The sequence below is a fragment of the Petromyzon marinus genome, chromosome 19 (genome assembly GCF_048934315.1).
Source record: "Petromyzon marinus isolate PM22_M1 ecotype Great Lakes invasive population chromosome 19, UKy_Petmar_22M1.pri1.0, whole genome shotgun sequence".
In the NCBI taxonomy this organism is placed as follows: domain Eukaryota; kingdom Metazoa; phylum Chordata; class Hyperoartia; order Petromyzontiformes; family Petromyzontidae; genus Petromyzon; species Petromyzon marinus.
The window spans coordinates 6609234-6632026 of NC_133685.1; the positions used below are offsets into that span (position 1 = coordinate 6609234).

The following is a 22793-nucleotide window of genomic DNA, read 5'->3' on the forward strand; positions in this document are numbered from 1 at the left end:
AATTGTGCTGTGAACAAGGGCCATTGCCTGAAATGATACCTATTATATATTTTCTCGTTTTATGGTGACAGTGTTATTGACAAAGGTGTTGAGTTTTTATTTATAAAAATCTGAAAATTCTAATACGAATTTGTTTCGTGCCATTATTTTCAATTGGCAATAACATTATAAAATATCATTTTTTAAACCCAAAAAATATATTTGAATAATGACAGTGGTATGAATCACACATTAACAAAAATAGCTCAGACTATGTTTTTTTTATTGAGTGACTCATACAATGTATATTCTAAGGGAGCTCAGGGTTTTCTGCTTCACAGGCCTCCCAGAGAGCCCATTAGGCAACCTCTATTAGGGCAGTGCTCGACCTATGAACGCAATTCGTTCCTGAGATCCGTTCGCGAGTTGAACGTGTCATAAGTCAGAATACAATAATGTACTTTATTTGAAATGCTCATGGGTTCGTGTCATGAAATGTGATATGGTTCAATAAAAATGAAAGCATTGTTAAACTCATAAATAAGAAATATTGTACATTTTCATTTAATGCTGTAATGCATACTGTATCGTAAATAAACAAAATAAAGTCACATAAATAGTAAATAAAACATAAAATAAAGGTACATACATTTAAAAAAATGCACTTGACTTTCTTCCTGATGCTGGCTTTCTTGTCAGAAGGGGCGTGATAAGTCACCGCAATTGCACGCACACATACACATGGGGCACGCGTGCAGGCACACACGCAGACACACACGCGGACACACACCAACAACAACTATCCTCCCTATAGCCTTAACAGACTGTTGGGGCAAGTGTTGTTTGTGAGCAGTGCATATGAAGGCCAGCACGGCATACGAGGGGATGAGTGAGTAGCCCTATGCCCAGCAACTTTTGTTTCTGCATTTGAGGTTGAGTCTAGCAAGGAGAGGCCCAGGACCAGTTCAGATAATCGTCACTGGTGTTGGCCGTGAGCAGGAATTGAACTTGGGTCGCCAGGTTCTGAGTGCAGCGCGCTAACCACGCTCACTCCCCGCGCGAGGCCGACTCATTTGATCTCGTGGAGGATCGCTCCGCTGAACAAAATAGTTCCGCGGTTTAGTTTGCAAGTGCGTGTTCACCTTTTAAGTAATTGTTAAAAAAACATAATTCATGGAAGCTGGTGTGTAAGTGTGCATATTCGTAAGTTGGTTGTTTGTAAGTTGAGGACTGCCTGTAATGAGGACTAATTTAATCTTCTTAAGAGCTCATTACGCATGTAAAAATGCCTAAATAACATGAAAAAAAATGTTCATATTACTTTACATACAATACGCAAACACATATCGGTATTGCCACGATTGTACAGAGTGTCACCTATGCATGCTCATATAGAGTCTACATTATTTTACTTTTAAAGCCTTACCTACTCTGGCATTTATCAAAGACATATTTCTGCATGTAGACATCTTATCTTATATTTATTTAGCGCCTTATATCCAAGGCGCTTTATTAGAGTTATAAATGGTACAATGAGGTTAACAGAAGGTGATATGGTGGCATATAAGAGGAGGAGGGGAAAGAGGGGAGGGGGATAGGGATAGTTAAGGGGAGAGAGGTTAGTGGGAACGGGAATTACAGGGGTACCTAGGGATGGAGTGAAGAATGGGCCAGGGAGAAGAGGTGGGCCTTGAGGGATGAGTGGAAACGAGACAGGGAGGGTGCTTAGCTTCATGGTGAGGAGAAGTTTGTTCCAGTGCAAGGGGGCAAGTAGGGAAAAGGAGCGGAACCAGCATTGTGCACAAGGAAAGGTGGGAACTGTGAGGCGTAGGAGGGATTGAGAGTGGAGCGGGCTGGAGGAGACTTAGTATGATTCAAGAGAAGCAAGGTACAGTACCTCTGTACATGTAATAATGTAATCTCTGCCGTTGTAAAGTTGGCTTTACATGTTTTATAATGTTCTGTATTGCTCGTGCTCTGTCTAGTATTATCGATCATCTGGATGGAGTTCGCCTACTCTGGTCCCTCCTTAAGAACTCCAACTCACAAGTGCAAGCCAGCGCAGCTTGGGCTATTTGCCCTTGCATTGAAAATGTCAAGGTAAAACTAAACTAATTTTTACAAGGTAAGGCACACCGAGCTATATAGCTCTTTTTCAGGAGTGACCTGGCCACAAATGATAGCTCAACGACGTGACTTTTCATCATGTGGATATTTATAGCAGCCAAATACTCCAAACGCATGTTTCTAAATGTGGAGGGAAAAACCAGAGGACCCAGACAAAAATCCACATGACCATGAGGAGAACATGCAAACTCCAAATACGGTGGCGAGACTCATATGTAAATGATTAGTGTACAGTTATACATAATCTGCATACATTACAAAGTATAATTTTCAAACCATAAATATATATATCTCTTAACACAGGGAACTGGTTACCTATCTCTTAACATTGGCCCATAGACTAGGTCGACTCAGCCTCAAATGAATACCTGGTGCAGTGTATAAGCATGGGGCTGGCGATCCACTCTCTCTTATGTCCGTGCCGGCCTCCATAGGTACTCGCTAACAGCACTTGCCCCAACAGTCTGTTAAGGCTATACGGGGGATCTTTGTCTGCTAGATAGACCAGTGAATATTTGGTCCTGCCTGGGCTAGGGTTATTATGCCTTTGCATCACAGTGCTCTAGGATTGACATGAGTTTGTTTGCTGTCCAAGTTGTAAATATTGGCTCTGCTCATTTTTGTCTCATGCAGTGGTGCAACGATTTGTTCTGGAATTGAGCGCAATATATTTTGGACAAAGTTCAAACCACTCCAGCATGCTACATTTAGCCCAATTCATAAATATGGCCCCCTATCTCGATAGGCTTGTCTGGTAATATAAATTCTACTAAGTAGCTGATGATGCGTAAGGAGCAGGTAACTCACTCATACAAGCCCTGCTGTATGGACAGTACTGAGTGTCTACACAAGGCTACATTCTGGTCTGTTACAGGTATAGTGAGTCACTTCTGAGACACTATTTTAGGAGGCAACAGCGTTTATTCTACAATATATATCTTACACACTGTTCACACACGGGATAACTAATTACGGGTCAGAGCAGCCAACATGCTGTCTGACCCACGACGCCGGAGACGTAGCACCTCGGGTTCCATTCCACCTGTAGACTGCCCTGATTCAGCCTCGGGGCTTCCCTTTTATGCCCCTCAGTGTGGCCTGGCTCCGCCCTAGAACCTTGCAAGTGGTCCTGGGCCAACCTCCACGTGCCACCTGCCTGGCTCCGCCCTTAACCACGCCCCCTCCTGGAACCCTCCAGAAGGTCCTGGGCCATGCTCCCTGTGTCCCCTCGGTCATCTTTGCCCTACATCCTGCACCCCGGCCCATCACGTGCTTTGCCAGCCGGCCGGGGTGACGTGTCCCCACATGCCCCTCTCTGCCAGCAGCCAGTGCCACACCTCCTAGTGACCCACTACGTGGTATTACATGCTGTGCTGGCTGCTACACCCATATTTCCTTATTCTATTATACCCAGCGCGACGTGCCGTAGTGATCCATTCTATGTCACTACACAGGTAACTCCCACCAGAGGCCAGAATCACACTGTTTGCTTTAACAGGGACCAAAGCCTAAAACGTTACCCAGTTATATGTTTCCAGTTACCTACTAGTTTGAATGATAGTGGTGGTGAATATTTGATTATTTCCATACTTTAATAACTTGAATTTGATGCTGATTTGTTCCACTATCGCTTTTGGCTGAGTAGTTGTTCTTAACACTTGTACTTTGGTCATAAAACGTGCATGGAAGCATACATTTTCTCTATAAAGTGGCATGAAACTAATTATTTGGAATATGTAACAATATATTTGATATACAGTATCTACGTATAAATCCTATCACTGCAGGTAGCTTATTGTTAGAATACTGCTGGTATTATTTTAAAATAACACTGATATTGTTTTCATTGCATGTTGTCTAGGATGCTGGAGAAATGGTGCGATCGTTTGTGGGTGGGCTGGAGCTAATCGTGAACCTGCTCAAGTCTGATGACAACGAGGTTCTGGCCAGTGTGTGTGCAGCTATTTCCAAAATTGCCAAGGATGAAGAAAACTTGGCAGTGATAACGGACCATGGGGTGGTGCCCCTTCTCGCCAATTTGACGAGCACGGTAGGGATTTCCCACAATGATAACACTTTGTTTTTATTTTAACGTTCATCTTTTTTTGTTACAAGAATAATTATAGAGACAAGCAGTAGGTAACTTGATTGTTCATGATAAAGTGTGATGTGCGGGGCGGTGATGTGGCCCAGCGGTAGCAAATTTTCCGCTTGGCACAGAGGTTCGTGATACGAAGAGCAAGCAAACACAAAGGAAAACACATTTTTGAAATACATGTAATTGCGAGAAAATCAGATGCATGAAGTTCACATCCAGTGGCCACCCTGGTTATTCCTGAGGATGTGTGAATCGTAATTATACGCGCCGTCTTCTGCTTAATGGATGTTAAAGATCCTTCGCCATCATTCATAACGAGAAGTCCATTGTGTGCCGGGGTCATGGCCCATATAAGCCACATTCTAAAATTATCCGCCAATTACTCAGTTGGGATTGCACATAGCAAACATCATCTCCTACTGGCATAATAATGCCTACTCGCAGACTGAATGCTGAATAACATGCTGCTTCTTGGAACGACCTTTAAAATGTTTGGGACGAGATGTGATGTACGTAGCTTATCACATGCAATGCACTCTGAGAGACGTGTGGTGTAAAGCAGGGCGTTCTATCTCAAACAAAGCATCATTATTATTTCTGTCAGGTGCAAAACACTGTCATGTAATGCATATTGTCATCTCACCCTGCAGTTGAAAGAAGTCCTTCATATAGATATAAAAATAGAACAAAATGCATATCCTTAATAAGGATATTTATATATTTTTTTTTAAAGTGTTCTGGCATAAGTCAATTCTATTTGAAACCAGGTGAGGGCTTGATGGTATGATTCAGGATGTGAAATGATACAGTAACGTAGCGTACCCTCATCTCAGTTCTTTGTCCGTCCATGGGATGACTCCAGGCTGATTTTGTGGTGCAAATGTGATTCAGTAACAATTCCTCACTCCTCGCGTTTTTGCTTCACGAGGCACTCTTCAGGAACGCGCCTACCGCGTTAAACAAGGAAATTAAACTGTATATTCCATTTCAAACTTCTGACCTCTCATGCCGCAGACGGACGACAAACTGCGTAAGAACCTGGCGGAAGCGATCGCTTGCTGCTGCACGTGGGGGAGCAACCGAGCGGCATTTGGGGATGCCCAGGCGGTGGCTCCGCTGGTGCGCTACCTCAAATCCAAGGATGCGTTAGTTCACCGTGCCACAGCGCAGGCTCTCTACCAGCTGTCCCTGGCTCCTGAGAACTGCATCACCATGCACAGCAATGGAGTGGTCAAGGTAGGCCAGCCAGCTATTTACATTTCATTCCATTCACGCAGGCTGTATTGGATGTGAGGGTTCTTTTTGACAGGAGAAATTGGTGTTGTATGTATGTTGAACTTCTTTCGCACCGTACGTAGCCAACCGTGCTGTTAAAAATAGGTGACGTCCCTGTGCAATTGCACTTTAGAAGAGAAAAGTACAAGATGATTTTGTTGAACCAGGTGAGAATTCAAGAGACCAGGATTAATCTAATTTGCAAGTGACCTGGGTCATCAAAATGACAAGAGCAATGACATAAACACAAGTACAACAATAAAGCAAATAGAAATCGGTGCAAAAACAAGGAAGCATAAATTAAGGGTCGTGATCCATTCATGGGGGTTTTATTTTCCTTTGAGGATGAAAAGGTAAGTGAATTGTATCGAGGAATGAAGCTTCAACATAGGGACATCTTGACAAATGGCTGTAACAGCTACGCTAACACAACGTGCTTTGCATTCACACGTGACCACTAAAGCTGCATCAATCCATTAAAACAGATTCCTATACTCACGATACGTGCATCGAAAAGTGTGCAGAAGAATCGATTCCAGTTGTATTCCTATACATTGGGTGTAATTGTTTTTGGTAATGGACTTCTATACTTTTTTTGTGACTTACCTTTTCTATACTCTGCACTCCGATCAGTTTTGCATTTGTTGTTGTTGTAACTTTATGACCCAGTGCCCCGACTGGACATGTGAAAATGAGCTTCATAGCTCATCGGATTCCTCCTGCAGTGTCAATATTCCGATTCTGAATAAAGATTCCGAGAATGTATTTGGGTGATGAGTGTTGAAATGTTGCAAAGTCAAAGTTACTTCCTGCTCATTGAGGCATTGGTGCTCATCTTCTGTTTACAACCCTGAGCCAGTGGTGGAAATTCCTTTGGTGGAAGGGGGGGGGGGAATGTTACCCTGCTAACTTCCACAAATGCTTCTTCCGATTTGAATTTAGCCAATGGCATTTTTTGGTTGAAAGAAAAATGTTAATGCTACATTTATGTGTGTGAAGTGTCCTGGTAGTGTAGGGGTTAGCGCGCTGCCCTACGAATCTAGCGACCCGATTTCGATTCCCGCTCACAGCCAACACCAGTGATGATTATCTGAACCGGTGCTAGGCCTCGCCTAGGTCGACTCAGCCTCAAATAAGTACTTGATGCAATGTGTAAACTTTGCCACTGGGGAGAAAAAGGTGGTGGGGAGTGGTGCTGGCCTCTCAGTTTGCATCAAGCATCCCGGCCTTCATAGCCGCTCGCTAAACAGCACTTGCACTAACAGTCTGGTAAAGTTTACTATGTAGGTTTTGCGACTAATATGCATAATACAGGTTTTTTGGGTTAGATCTCATAGATATATTAAAGTCTATACGGGGGATCTGTGTCTTGTTGTTGTGTCCTTGACTGCTATTTTTCTGTTTCTGATTTGCTGCAAAGCCACTGGTGGCCATGGTGGGCTCCACCGACACATTTTTGCAGGTGGCGGCAGCAGGCTGCATAAGCAACATCCGCCAGCTGGCTCTGGCCAATGAAAAGGTGCGGTACGGCTGACGTAGCCCTGACATAGCCCCACATTTTGATGTACATGAAGACTCATCCAATATCAGTTGCTCGTGATGTTGCTTTGTCAGGAATAACACATTTGAAGACACATCGTGAGTAATAGGATATTTTTGGAGTCACCAAGATCGTCAATTTTTTTCATGTACTGTATATGGGTTTAATGATAACATTACTTATTACACACTTAATTACAGCCTGATATTCTTGTTGTCATTCAGGAGGTTTGGTGAATATTTATCTAGTACTTTGTGGACATGTTGCACTGTTCATGTGAAACCCTTATTCTCTACTTATATTGATAGTAAAGTGCTTATCATGAAATTTCATAGTACATTACTCTCGATTATCCACGCTGACGGCGAGGATGGCCACTGATAATTCAAAATCGCGGATAATCCAATAATATCAATTTTCCGCATGCTCAGAGATAACATTCCTGCTCCCACGCAGAAGACTCTGCCCACTAAGTGGAGATCAGCAGAGCCACGCGAATCAACATCAATCAAACTCTGCCCACTGTTGTAAAGATATGCAACTACTGTACTGTAGAGTTGATCGCGTGGATTTCGGATTAAACCGGAGCACACATTTGCTCGGTTTAAGCACGTAACTTGTAATAAACATTTCAAAGAATAACAATGGATAACTCTTTTTAGATTATTAATTTGGGCTTAAGGGAAAATCCACAAGTTATGAATAAATCTCGGGTGCATGGTAAATCTGCAAATCTAAACCGTACGCGGATAATCGAGAGTCTACTGTATTTGCATAGCTAATATGGTGTATCATGTTGGGGGATATTCAAGATATTGCTGTTGAAGGAATAAGTTTGTGTTTTTTTATTGTGAAATAAAAGTTAATTGCAAACCCCTTCTAAAGATGCCTGGTGCCTTTGTTGTGCGTCTAAACTGTCACATGTGCAGTTATTTTGGCCGTCATTCCACCACTTTCCAGTAAAAATTATGGCCATTTCGCATAGAAATTGGCACATTCGGCGTTAAATTCATGTTGGGCCGAATTCCGCACAGAAACGCACCCAATTGCACACGGGAATAATTGTCCGTAGTGGGCAGGGTTAGGGCACAGCCAATGGTGGATGATAAGATTCCTGCCAATTGCAAACTATGTACGCCGTCGCGTGGAATCGTGTTGATTGCGCTTGGGCGCGTGACTCGTGTGGGCCATGGCGAGGGCAGCGCTGCCCCACGCGGAAGCCCGCTTCCGTCCCAATCCAATCCGTGTGCGCGCGCTCATCGCCACTATCTCACAAAATTGTTTGCGGAAGATTGTGACGATATATAGAGCGGGCTTTTGTTTCCCTACATGATGTGGGTGGGTGGGTGGATGGCAACGATGTAGATGAGCACTCACAACAAGAAGATGACGCAGATGAAGACAAGGATGAGAGTTATGATGTTTTATGATTTTGATTTAAAGCTTTCGTGACTGCAGGAATTCATATTCTTGGTTCTTTTCGGTAAAGTCACGTAGAAGGGAAACAATAAAATAATGAAAATATAAAACAATAAAATTCTCGCGACGTTTCGACTGCAACACAAGCAATCATGATTTATTGTTTTATTTTTTATTATTTCTCTTCTACGTGACTTTACCGAAAGAACCAAGAATGTTTTATGATGTTGGACATCATGTGTTGAGCATGACAACGATGCTGACGTTAATAATGAAGTTGCTGCTGCTTCTTCTGATAGAGCTTTTGCTGTTGATTATGTCAGTGATGATGGAGAAGAGGTGTTCTCAGGAAAACTTCACCGAGTCCGGTTATGCGTGCCACTGCGGCCTTTTTTCTGCTGCTACACAAGCCTCTCAGTTTAATGTGTGAGTATTTCATAAATACTCACTGGTAACATTGACCATCCTGGCACATTCCCACTACTGACGCGTGTTTTGCCTCTGGACTACGGAGACTGGGAAGAAGGCGACTTGAGTAACAACTGGTGTTGAGGTCACACACGTAATCACACCCGAATAAAGTTTCAATGAGTTTTAATCAAGGCTTTTGCTTCATTGATATCTAACCCCCTGCTCCCTTCCACGATATGTCACATGTACTCTGGTTTACTGGCAAACAGTGCTTGAAAAAAGGTTGAAATGGTTCAACTTTGGCAGAATTCAACAGGTGCAGAGCTGAACGATGCTACGATGGTCACATATCCTATAGCAAAGCCCTTATTGCCTCCACTTTTCAATCAAATTGCTCAAGACTTCCCTTCCGGACCTGTCCAAAGGTTCAAACATTATACAATAATATTATCCAACCCATCAATGACCTTTTGGGCACTTCCATATCCCCCCCACCCCCATCCACGCTTGCTTTTTGGGCATCCACCTCCCGTTTAATATTGGACTCACGAATCCCTCTTTGGAGAATAATTACAGCACCCTCGGACCGTTTTAGTTGAGGCGATGGGCAATGGAAATCGTGCAATCTCCCCACGATGGAGCACCTGGGGAGTCTGTCTCAGGAACCATTGGCAGTGTTTACAACAATGTGGTTCTCCTCTGTCGACTTGTGTTCTGACTCTTCTCTCCATTACGCACACTTTACCAGGGCACCGATCTCTTTCCCCCCCTTTGCTATCCCCCCCTCCCCCCTGGCTCAGCTCTCCCACCCCTCGTCCATTTTCCTGTATCACGGTCAGGGTTCCCAGAGAAGTATATCCCACTTGTGCTTTACGAATTTGTACTTTTACATGACTGAAAATCCTAAACAATGCACAGACATCAAAGATAATACAATTTTTCAAGTTTGTTTATAATTAAACTTTTAAGAAAGTTTACAGTATATTTGCAAACTTAAAAAAAAAATTATTGCCAAGTACACCATAGTGTATACATAATTCCATGCTCTTTGTCAATGCTAAATATGGTACTTTTTTGGAATAATTCAAAAATGTATGTTGCTTTATACCTCAACCATGCATTTAAAGGCATTAACACTTTAAGCATTCTATTTGTAATATTTCATGATATATTTTTTTCAACCAGCAATTATTCACATTGAATCATGCATAGATAATATACAGTTTCGTATTTCATAGTGCAAGGGCTGTACAAAAGTTACGTATCGATGCAAAGTTTTAAAAATATGGCATCAGCAAATCAATCCAACGGCGTTGAAACGGTTTATATGGGTCCTTGAGCAGCATCCCTTCTTCTTGGCGCAGGCCTTTCCAGACGCAACACATGGCAAACATTACAAGCGTGGTTTTAGACTTGCAAGACAAAAGTCGCCCACTCCATGATACGTGCCGGAGCTTACATTGCGACCGAACCTTTTGATAGCAAAAAGAAAAAAAAAACGATTCCAACTGGTATTAGCTCATTGCTTTTGTGTGTGCGATTTAATATATTTTGCTGTCGTGCATCTTACTTAAAACCCCATCCAGTTCCTCCAATGACAATAGAAGCCACCAGGATGGCGCCTGCAATGGATCCAATGATAATATTTGCAGCACTGGGCCCTGAAAATAAAATGACAGTCAAATGGCATCAATGGCTGAGTAAAAGGGTCCTTCGACATGCGCCGACCAACAGTTTAATCAAGGCCAAGAAACATTTTATAAATAAAAAATACTAAATGATATTCATCATCCATTTAATATCTGGATCCTTGAACATATTAACAACATGGTAAAGGCACAGCCCAGCAATTGCTTTCACCACTGCTGGCAGAAGAGCCCCCACTAGGGAACTCCAGAGATCCTGTCTGGAAGGTATTTTGGTCTGCTCTGCTATATGCTTGTGAGATATCTTGGAAGGGGTGTGAGTATCCCATGCTTTACCCCACCACATGCACCCTGCAGATCCATCCACTTGACGTGGTACCCACTGACACTGCTGGGTGGACAGAGGCCGATATAAGACACTTGCACCAATGTTTCAACTGCCGCAAACCGTAAGACTGAACTGGCGACATCCGTATTGCAAGTCCAGTGGTGCTAACCGTTACACCACAGCAGCATCCAGATATAATAATAATTATTATTAGTAGGATGGTTAAAATATTTTATTCCGGAACTGCTTTTTAGGTTTCCATTGAAAACGAATTTCTTTAGAACTGCTTGTTTTATTGTGTTTAGTTTGTTGTCCTTACCCGCACATCCGACTAGGCACGGTTGGCTACGTACGGTGCAAAAGAAGTTCAACATACATACATACGAACTGGTAACAGCATGAAAAAAAAGTCAAAATCGGGAGCCGCCACATTTGTGTAATAGCACACTGGACGTAACCAGAGGACACCCGTTTGGTTCCATCTCCTGGTGCTCTTGTCACGTAGGACCGGATTCAGGTTCTTGTAGGCCCTAGGCACTTCTGTTTCATCGGTCTTCAGTGATAACTTTCTACAGTTGGTACTGCTGCTGTCACTCGCTTGATTGTGCAACAAACATTTGAAGATGTTATTGGTATGAGAATAAAATAATAAAATAACACAATAAAATTCTCACGACGTTTCGGCCACAGTTCTGTACCTTTCACCTGAAGACGGCCGCTTGCGTTGTGGCCGAAACGTCGTGAGAATTTTATTGTGTTATTTTATTATTTTATTCTCATTCTACGTGACTTTACCGAAAGAACCAAAGAAGATGAATCCTTGCAGTCACGAAAGCTTCAAATCGAAATGTTATTGGTACTTTTGCAATGAAAAAAATATTTTAAAAAGTTAATCTCTGGTGAGAAAAAAAATCACATTGACATGACTCCTGACTCTTTGTATATACACTGTGCCTATCCTTGCTATTGCAATATATATTCAAGAAGATATCGTAGACCCTAGGCACAGTGCCTATTGCATAATACGGCCCTGCTGCCACAGCTGAGGCTATTTGCAGGTCGAGCTGCTGCTGCTGCCCAGCCCAAAAACTGTTTCCTGACCCTATCTCCCGCTCGCTCTGTTTTTCTTTTCTTTTCCCTGCCTTATTTTGTGATAAATTCTGTTCATCTCTGGGCTGTCTCTCACTACCTCCGATTTCTTTCCTAACCTATCCCCTGCCCTGCCTGGCCCTCGGTGTTTCCAGCCACCGCGAAGAGCGCTGCCCTGGGCCTCGTCCGTCAGCTGGGCTCTTGCCTGGTGTCAAAGGCTGTGATGATGATGAGCTTGACATCTCAATGAGCCAGTTGAAACACACCACCTTCATAACTATATTAATTACGACTATATGTAAAGGCAAGTTTATATCAATGTACGCACACCTGTAAGGCTAAGAGATGAACGGTTAAAGTAGAACTCTGCAATTGCTGGCTTACGCCACTGCTGGTGGAAGGGGCCTCCACGAGAGCAAAATGAAGATGGTATTTGGTCTATTCTTCCACGGTGGCCAGACCTGTGGGCATACCCACAGTTGACCCCACCACACGTGACCCACTCATCGACAAACTACGGTGTACCCATTTATACTGCTGGGTGAAAAAGGCTGGGGGGGGCCTTTAAGGAAATTTCCCCAAAGGTTATAAATTAGCACGGTTGGGTATGTACGGTGCAAAAGAAGGTAAACATAAACTTAAGCTTTCGTGACTGCAGGGATTCATATTCTTGGTTCTTTCGGTAAAGTCACGTAGAAGGGAAATAATAAAATAATGAAAATTTACCAATTAAATAAAATTAGATTTTATGGCCCAAACGTCGTGAGAATTTAATTTTGTTTTATTTGTATTACTTCCCTTCTACATGACTTTACCGAAATAACCAAGAATAAGTTAAACGTACATACAAACATAACTTATAAATGTACCATTAAAACAGCAGACCTGGAATTGGTTTTTCAGTTGGAAGCGGTGCCATGATGAGTGGATCATAGATGCTGCAGTCGCTCCCAGCCCACTCGTGATCACAAACACACTTGGCCATGTTGCTGCAAATCTGAGAATTCAGGGGCAGTGTTAAAGAAGCACATTTGATTAAATGTTTAAAACTCAAGTAACTTCATATTTTTTGGCATTCAACACAGACCGCGTTCAACCAGCGTGCTGCAGGATTCTGGCTGCATCTTTCTCCACACTGCTCCACTGTGGAATTCCTTCCCATCGTCTCTTCTCCCACCCCCCAAGCTCTCATGATAATACTACAACATCCTAGAAATGTGTGTAACGCGCGTGACGTCACTCCACATGCCCCCCCCCCCCGTCAATAATAAAAATAAAATAATCATGAGCGGGTGGATTTTTACACTTAGCGGAAGGTCGAGCGGAAAGATATTTTTGTTAAAATATGACGTTTCTTGACAGAAAGTTAAACATTAATATACGCAGCACAGTGCTTAATCCGTACATGACGTCACTGCAACAGAGACCCCCCCCTCCCCTCATTAATAATCATGAGCGGGGGGATTTTTACACTCCCCGCAGGTCGATCCGAACTAAAACATTTTTTTAGGCAAATTCGCTTGAAATTTGACGTTTCTTTATTGAAATGTAATAAAATCAATATTTCTACGCAGCAACAAAGTGTATTTGGTGTCTTAATTTATTTCTTCAGCACTTGAAACTAAAGGTAAGTCTAATTTTTGCTTCTAAATTATGATAAAAGTAGCCTAATAGCCCGTCCAATGACGTGTGTATTGCAGTTAATCTGAAATATTCAAGCGAAAATAATGACCCACTCATGATTATTAATGAGGGGGTGGGGCCGGGGTCCACATGAGTGACGTCATCATGCCATGATTATTGATAAGGGGGGGAGCTCCATGTGGAGTGACGTCATCCGCTCATGATTATTGATGAGAGGGGGGGAGCTCCATGTGGAGTGACGTCATCCGCTCATGATTATTAATGAGGGGGTGGGGCGGAGGTCCATATGAGTGACGTCATCAGCCATGATTATTGATGAGGGGGGAGCTCCATGTGCAGTGACGTCATCCGCTCATAATTATTAATGAGGGGGTGGGGCCGGGGTCCACATGCGTGATGTCATCATGCCATGATTATTGATGAGGGGGGAGCTCCATGTTGAGTGACGTCATCCGCTCTTGATTATTATTGAGGGCGTGGGGGCGGGATTCACATGAGTGACGTCATTAGCTCATGATTATTGATGAGAGGGGGGGAGCTCCATGTGGAGTGACATCATCCGCTCTTGATTATTAATGAGGGATTGGGGCCGGGGTCCACATGAGTGACGTCATCAGCCATGATTATTGATGAGAGGGGGGGGGAGCTCCATGTGGAGTGACAACATCCGCCCTTGATTATTAATGAGGGGGTGGGGGCGGGGTCCACATGAGTGACGTCATCAGGTCATGAGTATTGATGAGGGGGGAGCTCCATGTGGAGTGACGTCATCCGCTCATGATTATTAATGAGGGAGTTTGTGTCCTGCGCGTGACGTCACTCCACATGCCGCACCCCCCGTCAGTAAGAAGGTCGTGCGGAAATAATATTTTTTCGCAAATTCGCTTTAAGTTTCACGTTTCTTTATTGAAAGTGAATCTAATAAATGAAAGTGAATCTAATAAATAATTCTACGCAGCACCAAACTGGATTCTTTCTTCAGCACTTGAGACAAAAGACAAGTCTCATTTATGCTTCTATATTTTGGTTAAATAGACATTTCTCGGTGATTTTCCAGATGTTGTATTGCAATCCAATTTATTTGAACCCCAGCGACCGAAAGCAGAAGCGAATAACGTATCAGAGTAGTGAATTATAACAAATTGAATGTCAGTCATATAAAGTGCTACAGTGAAATGCAGTGAAGTGTTTGATGGCATACTTTCGTGCAAAAAAAATTCACTGCCGTTCAATTTACACAAGATACAATTATACACGACTATTCTTTTTTCCCCCCATAAATACTGTATTACAGCTTCCGTCAGAACGGGCAAAGAGGCCAGTAACAATAATAAAGGGGCTTTGAAGTCGTCACGTTCGTGTCGTGTTGCGCACGACCATGCGGAGGACACATTGACAGATCTGACGACACAAATCAAAGCAATCACTGATTTGGTTGTCAAGTGCGGTGCAGTGGTACATGTAACACTGGTGCCGAACAGCAATGATGCTTGGGTTCGATTTCCGACTAGGGTGCCTTTCTGTATGCAGTTTGTGAGTTCTCCCTAGTTCTACATGGATTTTATTTTTCGATTTAAAGCTTTCGTGACTGCAAGGATTCATGTTCTTAATTTTATTATTTTATTCTCATTCTACATGACTTTACCGAAAGAACCAAAGAAGATATATGGATTTTGTCCAAGTTTTCCGCTTTCCTCCAATCGCTAAAAATAATATACAATGTAAGTGCCATTGGCCAACGCATCTCGATGCTGGAACCTTACCAGCAAAAAATGTTGTCAATTGGGACTAACACACAGCAACGTGACCCCCCCCCCCTACTGCGAAAAACTTGGCAGAACACTCCTGAAACATAGTCTTGAGGATGTCTTGGGTAAACCAGCGAAATCAGTTTAACAGGTATTAGCCTAATTTTGGGAGGTTAGATCGTGTAAATATAAAAGTGTCATTAAACCCGCCACCACCCAACACAGCCAATTATTAAGGTTTGTCACGTAAACAAAACATGCCAATTCGTGACTAGGTCATCACACCGGTGTGTTGGAGAGTAAACACACAACAACATTTATAATTCTAGATTTAAAGCTTTCGAGACTGCAAGGATTCATACTCTTTGCTTTTATTCGGTCAAGTCACGTAGATAAAATAAAATAAAACAAAATAAAAAGAAAATCACGACGTTTCGGAGGCAACACAAGCTTCCGTCTTCAGGTGGAATAGTCACAGCAAAAGATCTGTGTAGAGTGATCTTTTGCTGTGACTATTCCACCTGAAGATGGAAGCTTGTGTTGCCTCCGAAACGTCGTGATTTTCTTTTTATTTTGTTTTATTTTATTTTATCTATGTAACATTTATACATTTGAGTAAGACGTTTCGCCGGTAATTACAACCAGCTTCATCAGGTGACAGCCAGAGCTGTGCAGAAATCATCCTCCTGTTTCGGTCTTAAATTTTGGAAGCATAAATGTGATGTCGTCACTTGTGAGCCAATCAGGTGCGAAGACTAGGGGGGGTTAATGTAATAATATAAATTACAATTAATATCTATTATTGGTTGTGTTATTCATAGTTATTCAACATGACTGTATGAACATCACGCATGCATATTAAGCGTAATAATAAAAAAAACAAATCAAGAGACTAATTTTTAATTCAGTATTGATTGGTGCATTGGTGGCACGTCGCCCGTAAAAGGTGAAGAGCAGATTAAATAAGTTTTTACCCCACGTCCTGAGCAGCTGTCCTCTGTATTCGATGGGCACGCCGTGAGGTTTAGGCTACGGATTGCATTGCACTTTTGTCTCAAGCAGATCATATTGTGTCCACAGGGAGCTCCATCTGGAACATATCCCAGGTCCATTCCATCAGCTAGCATCACATGGCCACCACTGCAACAACAACAAAAACGTAGCACACAATGAGCATTTTACAGAGCAAGCGTGTTGGTTACGTAAGCTGGCACACACTGATCTTGTAATGCCTATTGATAAATGTGGACTGCTTTAGGAGACGCATGATTTGTGTAAAAAATGCAACGCATGCATTATATCAGAACACTTACTGACGCATTAACGTCACCGTGTAAATTTTTATACTCAGAAAAAAATAAACGGTCATTCTGAGAGCACGCACACTGAAAAACACGCACAAATTACTACTCCCGTTTGAGTTACTGCATTTAATTACAAGAAACTGCAGTTAGTGGATGAATTTCTTGCAGATCTCTAAAACAAAAGAGTTCATATACCTCAGGAATCGAACTCTTTTTCAAATGAAAAAGGTCCAAATGTCATACTTCAGTGTCTCATCAATGACGCTAATGATCACTCTGTGTTTTATGTATTACTTGGTTTTGCAACGAACTAGGACCCATATCTAACAGAACGTCCTTGTCTATACAAATGTAATGAGAGAGCACACCGACGGGTGACGGAGGGCTGCATAGGCATTGCCGCATCGGTGATAGCCAATCAGGGCTACGGGTTCGATCTGGGCCAAAGTTCATGGGTGGAGCTCAGGGGGGTATATGCGTGATACCATTGAGAAGGTTCTGAGGGGGGCGTGGTTAGAGGCGGGGCTTCGCTCCGGCAAGGAGGATATAAGGAGAGGCAAGAGGCGGACTCGGGGTTCGGTGTGGAAGCCTGGGTCAGGGCTGTGTCTCCGCCATCTCTTCACCGACCACGTGGCAGCCTCGAGGGCCGAAGCTCTCCCGACTCCCGGCGGAAGCGAGAGCGAGGGAAGCCGCGTGGGAATGGAGGAGCAGTGAGCGCGTGCATGCGGCGAAAGAGAGAGAGAGAGAGAGGGTGACCATCGGGAAGAGAGTGCGGAGCCGAGCAGTCATAACTAAATAAAGAAAGGGCGCAAGTCTCAACCTGTCGTGGAAGTCGTTTATTACACAAACATCTCGCAGTTCATTAGCGTGGGTTTAATCGAGCCTAACTCTGTTGATGAGACACTGAATGTCTAAATCGGTCCGAGTTTGCTTGAAAATTCAACTCCCAGAAGGCCATGTACTTTGACTTTTTTTTACTATTTAATATTTTAATTTGGTTAGGTGAATATAAATATGGGAGGAAGGTGTATCTGTTCATTCATTTTGTTACTTACATTCTCCACAACGACGCTAATGATTGAGCAGCCTCACACCTTTCTGAAGACCTCCGACCTCTCGGCCAATGGGTTGAGTCATATTTTGTCATCGAGTAAAACCTTCCACATTGTTTATCTTGCGATGGTCTAAATGGCGATCCATCAATATCCATCCAAAGCAACGCGTAGAACATTTTACCTGCAATCGATGTATCTTCCTTCCTTGTACATCTCCACCTTGGTAATGTCTCCATCCATCTCCCCTACTCGGGGAGGCCATGCGATGCTGGAACAATGCAAGTATCCGCACAGGATGTCACTGTAATGACAAGACACCAACGGCAGCTGAAGTGAATCCAGAGGCATTCAGTTCATCGACATGAACCACGCAAAGGTCCGTATTGCAGCCTGCAAATCCGCCCTGCAGGCAAAGAGTAAAACACTCGGCCAGGTGGCTCTGTGGCAGACCGAGCGGTTCACAATCTTGCTGTGGTTTTCACACCTGATGATGATTGCTTGTGTCACAGTCGAAACGTCGTGAGAATTTTATTTACTTTTTAATTATTTTATTGTTTCCCTTCTACGTGACTTTACCAAAAGAACCAATAATATAATCTGAGGTTGTGATTTAAAATCCTGGTTGGGGGTTGACTCAGCCCATCATCACCCCCATCATAGAAATGTGTAATTTTCATTACTGGTTTAAGGCTATAAATGGGAGAGAACTCCACCTCAATGCTCGTTTAAGTAGCAACTTAACATTCATCAAGAGCTGGCAATGTTGTTCATTACCAAAGAGAACAGCGACTGCAGCTGGGCCAAGCCAGTGTGAGGGGTCACCCTTCCGTATGACTTACAAGGCGTGGTTTCTGCTGTATGGCGCACAGCATGCAATACCCCCTACAATTGCGACAGAAAGCCCATGGTGGGAGCGTGCATCGCTTCTTCTCAGCTAGACATTCGCTCATCGTCACATGGGGCCCAGACCGTACAGCCATTTCAGTCCTCCGCTAAATTTACCCTCCGCTAAGTTCGCATGGCCTCGCACACATTACGAAGTATTTCTAAGCCCAAAGTAAGCAGATTAGCTGGCCTGAATTTTCATTCAGTCTTCCAACCGACATACATTGGCCAAGAAGATTTGCAGCCTCGCACCGATTAGCACGGTTAGCTACGTATAGTGCGAAAGAAGTTCAACGTACATGGTAGAAGCTGTGAAAGAAGTGAACTGTGGAACACACGCTGGGCATTGTGGGTAACCATGTGGGTCGCAAGACTACAGCCAACCTCGTATATGAACACGAGATGAATAAACATGATCCATCACCGATTCTTGGGTTAGGCAATGTAATAATCTGGCCAAATGTGTGTCTTGAGACAATCCACCACCGGACAGAACCAATCAATTAAATTGTCACTTAGTGCATAAGCATTTATCAACGCATCAATTATTTTTTGTTTCCTCTCACTTGCTGGTGAGTTGAAGGATAATTTTGAAATATAATAATTAGTGCGTTGTTAAACACCCGCACGTGTGACAATTTATTTTGTGTGGCTGTGTGCGGTGGTGGAGTGTTGTATGACACTTATATGGCCAGGTCATTCCCTGGCCAAACCCAATAATCTATTAATAATCATAGCATTGACTGTGAAACCATACGTGTTAAGAAAATAAACATGTATGTAGGTTAGAAAGGCCTTGGTGTGTGTGCATGACCAATCCTAAGCTTAGCTTAAAACGTAGGTTTTTGTATCCAATGCAATGATCCATATTTGTTTTTGGGTCAGGTAACATGATAGCGTTACGCCACCTTTCTTGTCATTAACCCTACACCGCCTGACACGATTGTCACGATTATACAGATATTATTAATATATTTATCAAACTGATCAAATTATGACCAATGAAACCCTTTTCTCGCCAGCGACTTGAGAATTTTCATGACCTTAACGTGAATTTAACGCAACGTATGATGACGTTTCGCTCAAATCGCTTTTGAGCTTCATCGGGCAATGAGCTAGGGCATCGAGGGGGATGCTTCAGCTGACTGTATTGTAATTACCCGCCGTGAAGTCCACAGCTTCAAGTACCCGCCGTGAAGGTCATGGCGGGTACTTGAAGCTGTGGACTTCACTATGTCGGGGACACCGGCAGCAAGGTCGGTGTGCGTATGAAGGAACACCAAAAAAACAAACGCATCAGATACGAACAGCCGAATGCACATTCGCACCTCCGACTGGCACGGTTCGCTACGTGCGGTGCGAAAGAAGTTCAACATCATACATTCTGCTGCGGCAGGACGTGCGTGTCAAGGAGATGGACGCACGGTGGATTTCTATCAAGTGGATGTCCTGTGCAAATCCAGTTATGACTGGTAAAGTGTGATCACACAAGCGATTGAGAGAGAGAGAGAAATAAAAACAACTTCAACAGACCAGAGAGTTATAAACAAAATGTCGCATGGTGCCCCAACATCAGTGGCCAGTAAATATTTAAACTCCATAAGAAATCAACAGAACCAACACAACTAACAACATACACGTAAGCTGACAAACGCACAAATCAGTGCCATGAAGCGCAACAGGTATCCATCTCAGTGAAGTCCTTTGAATAAATGGAAAACATCTTTGAAATAATGAACGTATTTGAAAGTAGCCAGTCCTAAATTACCAAGAAAAAAATATGGAATGATGCATTCGGAGGCAGTTGGCGATGCCACGGCGGGTCCTGAGAGCACTGGGTGAGCTGAAGCCGCCTCAGCTCCATTTCCGAGTTCACTGCCTGCCGAAGCTCACAGCAGTTTGAGCAACACCACGTGTTGCATGAAATTCAGCCGTGAAAAGTCTTCAGCCGCCGGCGAGGAGGAGCTTCGTCGGTCACAATTTGATCGGTTACATCGGCACGCGTAAATAAATACTCTCCAGCGCACCGGTGTGCTGAACTCGTAACTAATTGAAAATCTGATTTAATAAAAATTCGGAAACAAATAGTTGGTCCTCCCCTAAGAGATGTAGACCTGTATTCCTAGCCATGGCTCAGCTCAAGCTTGGCTCTGACCCAAGTGAGGCAGCTCGAAGCCACGCTCAACTTGAGCCGGCTCTAGGCACGGTCCCAGCCATGCTCAGGATTTCAATGAGCCGAACCCTGAGCCAAGCCACGGCTGAGCTGCTCACTCACTCATCTTTTGAGTACGACGTTTCGCTGGTGATTACAACCAGCTTCATCAGGCGATTTTTCCCAGAATTGTGGCAAAACTGCCTATTGAGGCTGGTTTTAATTACCTGCGATACGTCCTACTTAAATTGTAAATGTTGTGGGTTTGCTCTCCAACACACCGGTGTGCTGAACTCGCAACTAATTGGCACGGTTTTTTTTTACATGACAAACCTCACTAATTGGTCGTGTCGGGTGGTGGTGGCGGGTTTAACGACACATTTATATTTACCCCCCCCCCCCCACGAAAACCCTCTATTGTGGGTAAATAACATCTTCGTGAATGTAACAATCTTGTCGGGTGGAAGAGGATCAATAACGAGAGTTGTTTTCATAAAACTAGCACGTGCCTTAACTCAAAAACAAATAGGGATCACCCCGTGCTACGTGGGGTTTACGCGGCGAGGATTTTGTGCCAGGGCAGAACCGCCGCACCGCGCCGGACCCCTCTCGTCCCGGCAGCACCGGTCGTCGCTCACCGCCGTTGTCTGCCCGTGGGACCGTGCGCAAATTACCGCGCTCGTCCAGCGGATGCCAAGCAGTGGAGCGCTTTCTCCGCAGGATACGGAGCCTGCCGTCGCTCTTTCGCCGACGCGGCGATTTTTGGCTTTGCACGGGGGGACACCGAGGAAACGTTTTTTGCCGAGAAGGCTGAATGCGAAATGCTGCCTCAGTGATTGCATAACAACAAATTAGCGGGATAAATAAAAAATAAAAACAGGGTATTTTTCACCGTCAGTGATAGAAAACAGAAATATCACAACAATTAATCTGACTGCCATTCGCCAGTAAATATTGGCTTGAGTTTGTCTAAATACTGAGCCAGATGGCACACTCGGCTGCATGGGAATTGTATCCGGTCAATAAAGGGACAAGGGAGCTGAAATATCGAGGGCCTCCTTTCTTTCGCAGCGGCAGACGAGAGTGAGCGATGGGTAACAAAGTTGCATACTCACTCTTTTTGACACCGTATCCAGCTGCTATCACGTTTGCCACAGTTGCCCTTCTCATTGGCTTCGACGTTGAGTTTTTCATAGCAATGCTTATCGGCCGACACCACGCCTGAAACAAGAGAGGGATCGGCACGTGGGACGCAAAAGCATGTAGCGGCACAACGCTCGACGTTACCGCCATGCTTCGTGATGAACGCAAGCACTGCTTTACGCTTGCCGGCAAGAATATAGTCGTGTTCTCCTGTAACGCGGCGGTAGGTGGATTCCTGAAGAACACCGTGTTATGGAAAAATCGCGTTATCATGAACAATATCGGGTAAAGCGCAGTCCGCGATAACACGTGAGATGCGCACGCAGGCCGAACAAAGACTGTGGCGTGTTGGGTAGCATCTAGAAGCATCCAGCAGCATCCCGCCTTGTGTGATGCTATGCCGAGGCAGCCGTACGACTGCTTATCCCTACTCGCGCGACGTAGTTCTGTTCGCTGAAGCGCGCTATATCCAATTAGCATCCATGTAATAAAAAATGTGTTCCCGAATGCATTAATTGCGTTATATCCAATTCGCATTATGAAAAAATGCGGTGTTTTAGGTGAACAGACTGTACTGGGAAAAAAGGGTCCTGAATATAACTGCTCAACCCAAGCTATTAAGACTTTTATGTTTGCATTGTATTCGTGCTGTTCGCCTTTTGCCATTCTTTGGTCTGGCACTGGTGAGACAGGGCCATAAAGGAGGTTGTCACTGGTGTAGGCCAATCCGTTTCAAGGACAATGAATCTGTTATCGAAGCATTTTTGCATGTTTTACCATAAGCGAGTATGGTTAATGCAGACTTGATGCCTTGTGATGGATGCCTATTTGGTGTTTGGACTTCTTATCATCGCGTCTATTCTTGCCGAAAAGGGTAAAAAAAATGTTTTCCATCATCTTGATACTGGCAAAAAAAGACTGCCATAGATACATGTGTAGCGTCGGAAATA

General features: G+C 43.7%; 2 protein-coding genes across 6 annotated transcripts in view; one reads left to right on the forward strand and one right to left on the reverse strand.

Moving 5' to 3' along the window:
- The window catches only part of ODAD2 (outer dynein arm docking complex subunit 2), a 37127-nt gene extending 29224 nt beyond the window's left edge, over positions 1-7903 (forward strand). The window contains exons 17-20 of one of the 2 annotated variants that reach the window (XM_032956854.2): positions 1965-2079; positions 3968-4156; positions 5219-5440; positions 6900-7903. In XM_032956854.2, coding sequence (XP_032812745.1) covers positions 1965-2079; positions 3968-4156; positions 5219-5440; positions 6900-7013 — 640 coding nt within the window. In that variant the 3' untranslated portion in view covers positions 7014-7903. Of the gene's footprint in view, positions 1-1964; positions 2105-3967; positions 4157-5218; positions 5441-6899 lie in introns of those variants that run through there. The other variant, XM_032956855.2, reaches the window with a different exon arrangement.
- A 1879-nt stretch (positions 7904-9782) lies between these two features.
- Positions 9783-22793, reverse strand: part of LOC116943739 (disintegrin and metalloproteinase domain-containing protein 11-like) — a 79312-nt gene continuing 66301 nt past the window's right edge. For 3 of the 4 annotated variants that reach the window (XM_032956860.2, XM_032956861.2, XM_032956863.2), the window contains 6 exons: positions 21816-21921; positions 17845-17964; positions 16279-16444; positions 12798-12909; positions 10420-10510; positions 9783-10215 (listed from right to left, as the gene is read on the reverse strand). In XM_032956860.2, coding sequence (XP_032812751.1) covers positions 10173-10215; positions 10420-10510; positions 12798-12909; positions 16279-16444; positions 17845-17964; positions 21816-21921 — 638 coding nt within the window. In that variant the 3' untranslated portion in view covers positions 9783-10172. Of the gene's footprint in view, positions 10216-10419; positions 10511-12781; positions 12910-16278; positions 16445-17844; positions 17965-21815; positions 21922-22793 lie in introns of those variants that run through there. The other variant, XM_076068113.1, reaches the window with a different exon arrangement.